Source organism: Gopherus flavomarginatus, chromosome 1 (assembly GCF_025201925.1).
Source record: "Gopherus flavomarginatus isolate rGopFla2 chromosome 1, rGopFla2.mat.asm, whole genome shotgun sequence".
NCBI classification, from domain to species: Eukaryota; Metazoa; Chordata; order Testudines; family Testudinidae; genus Gopherus; species Gopherus flavomarginatus.
The window spans coordinates 364,672,572-364,683,630 of NC_066617.1; the positions used below are offsets into that span (position 1 = coordinate 364,672,572).

Consider the following 11,059-nt stretch of genomic DNA (forward strand, 5'->3'; position numbering starts at 1 on the left):
GAAAATCTCCCTCAGGCTGAACTTTGGGATCCAGGCTGACAGTTTCTCGGTTGAGTTACGTGAGCAGAACTGCTCTCAGGGCCTGGCACAAGGCCCTCTCGTGTTTATAAGAGCACCGAACACCATGGGGCTCTCACTCAAGACTATCACAATACAAATAAATAACAGTGCAACGTATGGTACTTCTTAGCAAGCAAATGCTTTTGGACTGCACTCCCCAAGCAGGCAGGTCTGGGCTTAGAAATCAGGGAATTAAATATGAAGGAAAGTTAGCCGCAAAATCCTAACAATAAATAGATTAAAACCCCCAACAACATGGCTGTGCAATATGCCACAAAGGGGATCCAGTTCGGTTAGCTCAGCGGTTCTCAAACTGGGAGTCAGCACCCCTCGAGGGGTCATGAGGTTATTACATGGGGAGGGGGTCGCGAGCTGTCAGCCTCCATCCCAAACCCTGCTTTGCCTCCAGTGTTTATAATGGTGTTAAATATATATTAAAAAAGTGTTTTTCATTTATAAGGGGGGGCGTCACACTCAGAGGCTTGCTGTGTGCAAGGGGTCACTAGTACAAAAGCTCAAGAACCACCGGTTTAGCTAATGATGGTAGCAAGGCCGGATTTTTACAGGGATTCAAGCACTCGAAGACCTTTAAAATTCCAGCATTTGGTCCCTTCTCCAGTCTTTGGGCCAGTCGCTAGAGGAGAGAAGCATTCATGTATTACAGTTCACTCCTGCATTAGCAGAGTACAGTTGTGTCCCTCTCTGCCTCTTGAGTCTGTACTGAACCAGTGCTCCCGCCTGGCTTTCAGGGGTGCCCTCATGATGGCAGAGGACTGGACTCGATGACCTCTCGAGGTCCCTTCCAGTCCTAGAGTCTGAGTCTATGAGTCTGAGTCTATGAGTCTTTCACAAGATTCAGAGGGACAGTCTCCTCCTTTTCCCACACTGTTGTGTAACGTTGCTGTGAGTGGTTAACCAGCTGCCACAATCTTGCCCCAGAAGTAGCTGCATTTCAGTTACGAGTAAAACAACAGGTGCATTTTAGTTGTGGGTGAATCAATTTTTATGTATATAGAATAATCCATTGAGGGAAAAGGGGCTTGAAACTGTAACCTGGACCAAATTTTTGTGGCGGGCCTACCTCCTAAAACCTATGCACTCTGAGAGGAGGACCCTATTGTACACATACATAGTAAGAAACAGTCCCTATTCTAGACCTGAATAGGGGGTGAGTGGGGAAAAGGGAGGATTCTTATCTGCATTTTGTGGGTGGGGAAACTGAGGCACAGAGCAGCGCCGTGTCCAAGGTCATATAGGGAGTCTATGGTAAAGCCACGAATTGAACTAACAGCTTCTAAGTCCCAGAGCAGCATCTTCGCCACTAGACCATCCTCCCTTGAGGAGGAGGAGGAGGAGGGGCAGCTCTGGGAGGGGACTTTGAAACATGCCCCCTGATCCAGGTATGGCCTGGGAAGCAGCAGTGCAGCTCAAGTTGCCCAGAGCTGACAGCTGTCCCCGGGAGCCTCTCCCCAGCACCGACTCCACCCATCTACTACAAGCCCCCTGGCCAGTGCCAGGCACCCCAGAGGGAATGAACAGAACCGGGAATTATCAAATGATCCACCTGCTGTTGCCCGTTCCCAGATTCTGGCAAAACTAATCAGGTAACGTTGCACTCTTACTGAGTGAGACTCAGCTCATCTCCACACGAGAGCCAGGGCTCACCGCAACATTGCCCAGTGGGCCAGCTGCACCGCACATGAACAGGGAGTGGGGGTCGACCAGGAATCCCCCTCCCCAAAGGGACCCCACCTCAGTGCAGCCCTGCATGCTCCCAGACGAAACGGCAATCCCCCAAAGCATGCCAGCCAGCTGCAGGGACAGTGTCGTGTTCATCTGCGCTCAGGGACCGGGCCATGAATCTAAACGTGGCCTGCAGCCAACCAGCCCTGATCCCCTTTGCTTTGTGTTCTGGAGAGACCAGGTGGGAAAGCGACTGTGATTCGCAGGAGGGCACAGAACCAGCTTCCATAGACCCCCCCACCCCACCCCAGCCAGCAGCTGTGCAATCCCTGACACAACAGGGGAGCCAGCCCTGCTCCCCCAGGCAAGAGACCAGGAGGGGCTTGGCTCCGAAAGGAAATCAACATGCACAAGGATTCCTCAGCAGCCCACACTGCCCTGGACTGGCTCCAGGCAAAGCCTGAGCTGAAAAGGGAAAATGCCTCCAGCCGGGAAACGCAGCCCGCCCCCCAAAATGTGACCACCCCCCAACTGCCCCAGCGCGTCAACAACCCCTGCAAACAGCCCGGGGAGAGGGAGCTGCGCGCTGCAAAACCGCCACCTCTCTGCTCATCTCTTCCTCGGGGACCCAGGCCAGGGACACAACCCAAAGAGGCCACCCGCTTTGGACAAGTCCAGTTTGCCCAGCCGGCGCTGTCTCATCTCCCAAGGGCTGGAGCCGCAGCGCGCCGGGCGAACAAAGCGCCGCACGCCGGGCCCCCTGGCTAGCGGCAGATGCCCACCGCGAGCGAGAGCCCAGGATAATGCGTGATTCAGGGGGCGATGAACGTGCAATAGGTAGAGAGTGGCTCAGCTGAGAGCGGGCCGCTTGGAGTCTGCTCTCTCTCTCCCGTGCCATTAAATACCACACACAGCTCTGCTGCGCTGCACACAAAGCAAATGCCTAGATCCCCCCCCCCCCAGCCCGCCACCTCCAAAAAAAATCCTAGTGGCTAGAAATGCACTGGGATTAGCAGGCTGAACGACAGCTCCTTAGCGGTATCCACGGGCCAGCGAACAGCCAAATAATGCACGAGCGAGAATCACCCTCTGCAGCAGAATAACCCACATTGTAAAAAATATACATAGATATTAACCAACCTGGTTCCTTTGTCTCCCATGGCCCAGGCCAACCTTCCAGCCACTTGTCAGGGAAGGAGCCGAGAGGTGTGGAAAATTACTAGCTGTTAATTTGGAGCCAAGGAAGCGGTCTCTTTAGGCTGCTCGCGCTCTCACCCGCACAAACACACAGCCCCCGGCTGCAGACGACGCAGGGAGCTCCAGGGAGCTGTCGCTGGGCGTGGGTCCGTCCGGCTCTGAAGTGCCTTTGTCTCTGGAGATCACAGACTGGAACAAACCCAGCTGCTGTGCACGGCTGTAAAAGCAGCCATGAGCTTAGGGGCACAGGCGGAAATCCAAGGCACGGGGACGCACACACCCAGAGGATCCCTTAGAGGGAGGTTGCTCTCAGACACGGCTGCTCCATCTCTCCCACTGACAGCTTCCCTTTTGCTTCTATGGAGAGAGATCCACCCTCGCTCGGCTCTGAGCAACACTGCCTCCTACTCCAGCCCTGCACAGTTCAGGACTGAGGCGTGCACAGCTGCTGCAGCCAGCGTGGTAACAGGCTCAGGCAATCATCATCATCATCATCTCCACTCCGCCTGCCCAGAGCTGCATGAGTGCAGGGGGCTGGTCCGGCTCTGCTTGTGGCCTGTGAACTCCAGAGCGTGTGTGTGCTCGGGAGCTGGCCACTCTGCGTCTCCTAGAAACGCTCTGTGACCCTCCTCTTTCTGATGCCAAACGGCTGGGTTTGGGCAGAAACCGTCCCACTCTGGCTGCTTGGTTGCAGGACAATGCACCACTGGTCTCACTTCGGTGCTACCCCCAGAACTCACCCCTGATCAGCCTCTTATTAACAACCACCTTCCCCTATGGCACATTGCATCCAAAGAGCTTTACTGATGAGAGACACTGGAATTGCTCCCCCCGCACCCCCAGCTGAAATGCAGCCACCTCTGGAGTGGAACATGGCTACCCCAGAACACTCCCCCGCACCCCCAGCTGAAATGCAGCCACCTCTGGAGTGGAACATGGCTACCCCAGAACACGGCCTCCCAGTGCTTAGCAAAGTTCTGTGCCTGGGGAAAGTAGGTGCCTTGTAACCAGCACTGGCTTCTAATTTGGGTGCAGGTCAGAGCTGCCCCATGCTTCGGGTGCACATCGATGCTTCAATCCCACCATACTGGAATGTACATGAACACAGAGTGTGTCACATCCCCCTCTAGTGAGAACAACCTACCACTGCTGCCAGTGGACGGAGTTACTCCTTTAACGAAAGCAGCAGATGTCAGAGGTGTGGTGTTTAAGGGCCTGGGTTTAAACCCTCCCGATGACCCCTGGCATTTGCCCAGGTGAGCAGAGATACTAGAGCCCTCACGCCCCCTGCTGGCTGGACACTGCCTGTTTATTCACTTACTAGGCGGGGGCTGGGCAGGTGGCATGGGGAAGCCTTGGTGGGTATGGATGCAGCCACATGAGTCCATCAGATAAGCTTCAAACCGTACAGTGATGCGGGATGGACCACATCTGAACAGAACAAGCTCAATGCGCCTTTAGGAGACAATGGGAAAGAGGAGGGACTAGATCATCCAGTCCGGTCTCCTCTATATAAACCCAGGAACCCAAATTAGCAACCAACGTATTACAGCCTACAGGAGACTGGACTAAGCCACAGGCAGAGAACAGGAGGCTCCAAGGTGCACCAAGGCCCCTGCCATGGTGGAGAAAGGATTAAATGAGACATGCCCAGATGATAGTGAGTGACCTGCACCCACATGCTGCAGAGGAAGGAGAGAAAAACACCTTCAAAGGTCAGTGCCCATGTGACCAGGGGCGAAATTCCTTCCCGACCCCACACAGGGCGATCAGCTAGACCCTGAGCACATCACAAAGAACCAGCCAGGCAAACACCAGAGAGCGAGAACGTTCGGTGATCCCACTCACGCCATCCAGATCCTCTTCAAACCATATGGTTGTCTCAAAAGATGCAAAAACGAGCTTTGTGCACATGTAAGAGCACCCCAAATCCAGCGCCTGGTATTACAGTAGCAGCTAGAGGCCCTAGCTGAGATCAGAGTGCCACTGGTTAGACTGTTCCTTCCACAGAGAACTTACAACCCAAATGGACAGAAGGCAGAAGAAAGGAAAAAGAAATACCCACATTGTGCAGCTGGCAATCCCAGGAACTGAGACGCAGGGAGTTGCCCAAGGTCACACAGAGAGCTGGTGGCAGAGGTGAGGATTGGGACCCAGAACTCCTGGGTCGCACTCTGTGATGTGCAGAGTTAAAGGGCTGGGGATAAGAGGAGGAGGAAGATGGGAGGAAACAGGCAACTGCTTGTTTCAGGACATGAGCCTCACACAAGCTTCTCCAGGGTGTAGGGAGCAGGGCATGTCGCCGTAGCGATTTTCTCTGTTACGTAATCCCATTTGTTTGCAAATCTCGTTGCTGTTGCAGTTTGTCCCCTCTTGATTCTCTCCCACGAGGTCACCGACGTTCTAGGTCTCGCTTTAATTCTTGAAAAAGACAGCAGTGGCCCATTTCAGAAAACTGCTAGCCCAGCGTGAAGAGCTGCTCTCCAGTGAAAAAACGGTTGTTTGTATAGCTAAAGTTAGAGGGTTCAGGGACAGGGCCACTTGATCCTTCCCACAGGCAGGAGACAACAGGAGGCAATCTTCATTTCTGAGGCGGATGCCGAGCTATTCAAATTTCCTGAGCTTGACTCTCACCTCCCTGGGGTTCTCTTCCCACAGATGTTTATTTTCTGCACAAATGTGAGTACCAAAACGTTTTAGGCTGAAAACCCCAAATATATCAGTTTCCCAGGTCTGACTACATCACTCATGATGCACCTCAGTCTCCCTTCTTGCAGAGGGGAGGCATTGCATCATGGGAGTCCCTGACTCTGAGGCATGATGGGCAATATAGCCCAGCTGACGGAAGAACCACAGTTCCCATGAAAGATAATTTTCAGCCAGGCTTAGTTACAATGATACAATAATTGCGAACAGGCTCTGTCACTTACTATGGGTTTGTGCAGTGCCTAGTGCACAATGGAGCCCTTGACCTGGCAGAGGCCCATAAGAGGCACTGTTATTAATCAGGTGTGAGCGGAGAACCAGCCCTCACTCAGCTGCATGTGTATGAGTTATCTGGGAACCCTTTACAGTAATATCAATAACCTTTAAAATAATCTGTTTCCACTGTCGTCATCTGTTTCCTTTATTTCCATTTCATGCCGTTTGGCTGATGAAGCTAGACTGGTCAGTTTCTCTTCCTGGTCCTCATGCACTAATCCTAACAACATATGGTTAAATTCCACTCACACAGGTGGAGCTCTGACTCTGTGTGTAAGAGAGACAAATTCCAGCTTCTGTGCTTAGACCTGGAGACCCTCAACAACAGAAACCCTTTGACTAGGCACCTGCAGTGCGCTGAGTGCAGCCCTGCATTCTCATCACCCTCTCCCCTGGGATCGCTTGGTACATCCACTTGTCAAGTCTTGTCTTAAATTAGATTTAGTGCAGGGACCATCTCTTCCTATGCACGTGCATAGAGCCCGGATCGACAAGGCCTCTGGCCACTACTGTAGTGCCCAGAATAGCACTTTTCAGCCCTGGATCTCAGAAGCGCTGCCCCTAAGTGACCGGCCTGAAGTCACTTGCAGGCCACGGAATGGGAGCAGGGTCTCAACTTCCGGTCCAGTCTCTCTCCACTGAGCCCCAGTGCCCCGGTGTTCGGGTTCACAGTGCAGCAGATGAACAGCTACTTTAACCCAATCGCAAAGCCCCGTGTGTTCATATACAGTCTGGAAGCCACAAGGGTAGACCAGGGTTCACTTAGGGGCCAGCAGTCCCAAAATCCTGGGGTAGCCTTATCGGGCAATCTGAGGGGCTGGCGGCCAAGTTACAGCCTGCCCTTCTCCAGGTTCCCCTGGTCAGACAAGGGGCAAAGGAACGGGCCTGCCCTCTCCAATAGGTCCCAATCCAGAGCCCGAGGGGGAAGAGGTGAGGAGGGTCTCAGTCCCCTCTAGCTGATACCACAGACCAGCCTCCCCTCAGCCACTTCCTGCCTCCTCTGTTCTCCCCTCAGTTTGGGGCCTAGTCATAGCCCGGCCGAGGGCTGCTCAAGCAGTCTCAATGATTCAGACAATTGGCAATTCCCAGCCCCCATCCCAGTGCCCAGTGATTCCCCTTTGCTGGGATGAATGCAAGGGGGAAAGGGGTCAGGTACCTGCTCAGGCCGTACCCACAGCCTAGGCCCTTCCTCTGTCCCAGAAGCTACGGATTGGCTCCCTACCCACGGACAGCCTGTCCCTCACAATCCCCCAGCTTGACTTCAGCATCCCCTCCTAAGCAAGCCCTCCATCTGGAACGTGCTCTGCAGCTGCTGAGGAACAGGGCCTTCATCAGCCCAGGCCTGCTCCATCAGCCCCGTAGCCTGTGTGGGTTTGCAAACCGCATCACAGAGGGCTTGGACAGTCTCGAGATGTGGCTCAGGCCCCAGAATTTGGCTCTAGATCCAAACTATCCCAGAGCCAGGGGCTCCATACAGCTTAGGTTTGGAATGCCCATTGAGTCTTTACAGAGGGTCTTCACTTCTTACAAAACCCAAAGCCAAGATGTTTCCTCCCTTCATTAGCAGGCTGCAGAAAAAAGGAAACATATTCTCCTAAAATAGCCAGCTGTCCCCACCCCACGGATGTCTGCCATCCATTTCACAGCAGTGTCAGCTGCTCTCGGCGTGAAATCCCAGCCCGAGAAACAGAAATGTCCTGTGACAAGTCAGCAATTGTCACTTCAAGCAGCAGCTCCCTCCTTACGTGACGTCAAGTCATCAGACCTGGGGCTAAGTCCAAAGCTATTTTATCCTGCCAACGTCACTGCAGAACTCTTTGCTGTGGAGAGCAGACACTGCTAAAAATGAGGAGCCGTTCAGCTTCCCGGCCATTGGCCTTTGGGGGTTGCAGGTTTTTACAGGAGTCTTAGGCCAGTGAAAGATTACCTGCCCCAGTCTCTCCCCTGATGGCACCCACTCCTTCCACCTCGTAGGGCTGCATTTTATTAACAAGCTCAACAAGGGGACGAGTAGTAAGCTGACCAAGTTTGCAGATGACACAGAATTAAGGCATGAGCCAAAGCTAAGTGAAGTCCAGGGCCAGGCTCCACTTTATTTCCAAAGGTTCTGGATCCAACCCTTATTTAGGTGACTCGAGACTGGAGAAGACTGAAGAACTTCAGAGGGACCTAACCAAGCTCGGTGAATGAGCAACATCAGAGTCAATGAAATCCAGAGCTGGCACATGCAAAGCAATACACGTGGAGGAAATAAGCTCAACTAACCATTCAGGGAACGTGGCCTGCACATCATCATCGGCATCTGTGACGAACTGGGAATGTTCTTAATGTTTTCTCTGAATACTGTGTTGGTGCCTCAGTGTCCCCTAGGCAGTTCTTAAGTATCTGGCAGAGCAAAGGGCCAGTGCACCTAAATGCCTGACCCTCTGTCTCCTAGCAACTGATGGCCTGGGCCCCTCCCCTGCAAAGGTGCCAACTGAAGGTGTTGGAGACAAAGAGATCAGGTGACCTCCTGGCCCGGGAAAGGAACTGAGGAGAGGAGGAGGGGCTGGAAGGGGTGGTTAGTCTGGAGCTGGCTGGGGTCGAGGAGTGAAGTGCAGACGTAGGGGGTCTGGTTCACTGCCCCCCAGAATGGACTCGGCCGAGGGGTCCGGTTCGCTGTATCTACAAGCTCTGTTTTAGACCCTGTTCCTGTCATCGAATAAACCTCTGTGTTACTGGCTGGCTGAGAGTCACGTCTGACTGCAAAGTGGGGGTGCAGGACCCTGTGGCTTCCCCAGGACCCCGCTGGGGTGGGCTCGCTGTGGGAAGCGCACGGAGGGGCAGAGGATGCTGAATGCTCCAAGGAGAGACCCAGGAGGTGAAGACGTGTGAGCTTCTTGCCCTGAACAAGTCTGCTCCAAGGGAGAGGAGGCTCCCCAAAGTCCTGCCTGGCTTTGTGGGGAGCAGTTCCAGAGCATCGCCCGGGGACTCCGTGACAGCATCTCAATGAAAATCTCGCTCCTCAACGTACAGCTGCAGGCAGCAGAGCAAACGCAGCATTACAACATGTAAGGAAGGTGGGGGAAATTTTGAAAAAGTTCTAGAGAGCAATTTGGGACAGAAGGTTACCCTGAGAAGGGCACTTGGAAAAGGTGCAGTGGAGAACCAATCCTGCACTTGTAGAGGCTGCTGCTCCCACAGGCTGTGCCATCGCTAACTCTAAATTACTAGAGGCCTAGCGGAGGGATGACACCCCCCTTCCAAGAAAGGCTACGACATTGGACCAGACCAGCCATTTGGTGTTCCGAAAACGTCCGGTGCCTGTAGACTGTAAGATCTGGGGCGGGCAGCACTATAATAAAGTTGGCTGAGATCTTGGCTAAGTCACAGACTCCTGGTTACTTGTGGTAAGCAAACCAGCTGCGAGCCAGGCAAAGAGAAATGCTAGAGAAAGGAGTCCCAGTGCATCGAGCAGCCAGCTTCCACCGCCGCTGTGCCGTATGACACTGTTCGGGCGGGTGTGTCTGAGCACGGCTGCCTTTGGCAGGCCGGAACCACTCGCTGTGGGTCCTTGGTGTTATGCTGCGGACAGAGATCCTGCTCCAGCTCACGGAGCGGGGCCTGATGCTGGTGAAGCCGGAGGAGCTGGCATCCTGAGCAGCCATGCGGGAGGATGTGGTACAGCCACATTCCAAGGTGCCTACAGCTTGGATACAATATCGTGTCTCTCGTCTGCCCCTGGGTGACTGCAGGCTGTCAGACGCGGTGACTTCGCCAATACAGGCGGTGTCACAAGGATGCTGTGGCAACGTGAATCAAAGACCAGGCCTTTAAACTGAGGAGATCTAGGTTCTATCCTCATCTCCAGGGCCGGCTCTAGGGTTTTTGCTGCCCCAAGCGGTGGAAAAAAAACAGCCACGATCGTGATCAGCTGCAGCTCCACCGCGTGGCTTTCTTCTTTGACGGCAATTCGGCGGCAGGTCCTTCCCTCCAAGAGGGACCGAGGGACCCACTGCCGAATAGCCCGACATGCCGCTCCTTCCCCTTGACCGCCCCAAGCACCTGCTTGCTGAGCTGGTGTCTGGAGCTGGCCCTGCTCATCTCTGCCCCTGACCAGCTGTGTGACCTGCCCCATATCCATTTCCCAACTCACCCTGGGAGCATCTCATCTATTACCTCTCACTAGGCGTGTATGCAGCTGCCAGCACAACAGGGCCCTGATCTCAGTGGCGAGGGCAGTAAAAGAGCAGTGACTTATCCGAGTTCACAGCTAGCCCTTCGGCCTCAGGGAACATCACTATGCAGAAGAAAATGAAGCCGCCTTTTTAAAGAGAAACCAGCTTCCCTGCCCTGTTGTTCCCTCACTAATGGGCTGCCCTGCCTGCTCCCGTTATCTCTTCCCCCTGCACATCCATAGCATCCTGTTCTGAAGGGAGAGTTCTTGACAGGCTGACTTCTTAACCCTGCTCTTTGCGGGGTCACTTTCAGTGCCGCCCTACGATGCTTCTGTTCTCCATCGCGTTTAAAGAGCCCAGCGTTGGAGCTACAGTGTGAGACGCAACGGCAACCCAGTGCAGGGAGAAAATTGTTCCTGTGAAGGGCCGGAATCAGGGAAGGGCATTTGCCTTAACCACATACTGGAGAATTAGCTCTCCGGGCTCAGTTTCTTTTCCTTCCAGCCACAGCAGGTAAGTTGCTGGAGTCTAAATTTGGAACGACTCGGGGCTGCGTTCCTGGAGTGACAAGCGACTGCGTTCTAAGAGGTGAAACCACTGCCTTGCAAGTCAGAACTGCTGGGTTACGTTCCTAGTGTCGCCACCTCCTTGCTGCCACCGCTCACTCCGCTGACCCTCACCAAGCCTCCGTTCATTCATCCTGCAGAGAACTGGTGTGTCTGTGTGTTGGCAGGTCCACATGGTGCCCTCGGCTTGGTGGAAGCAGATCAGTTTAACTGAGTGTCACAGGCCTCATAGCTGGCCAAGGACTCCCAGAGAGTCTGTAACAGAGCTAGGACTTAAACCGCATCTCCTGGGTCCCAACCCAGTGCACAATCCCCTTTCAGTCACATTGCAAACACTAAGACACTCTGGGGTGCATTTTCAGAGGTTTTGTTAATAGGTTTCCTGTCTTTACTGAATGTTCTGGGCCTGTGGCC

The 11,059-nt window shown here is 53.8% G+C and overlaps 1 protein-coding gene across 4 annotated transcripts in view; it reads right to left on the reverse strand.

The window, feature by feature from the left end:
* ARRB1 (arrestin beta 1) overlaps window positions 1-3,431 on the reverse strand; it is a 192,346-nt gene extending 188,915 nt beyond the window's left edge. Inside the window, exon 1 of one of the 4 annotated variants that reach the window (XM_050938248.1) lies at window positions 2,884-3,431. In XM_050938248.1, coding sequence (XP_050794205.1) covers window positions 2,884-2,903 — 20 coding nt within the window. In that variant the 5' untranslated portion in view covers window positions 2,904-3,431. The remainder of the gene's footprint in view (window positions 1-2,883) is intronic. The other 3 variants (XM_050938009.1, XM_050938088.1, XM_050938160.1) reach the window with 3 other exon arrangements.
* Window positions 3,432-11,059: the final 7,628 nt, after the last annotated feature.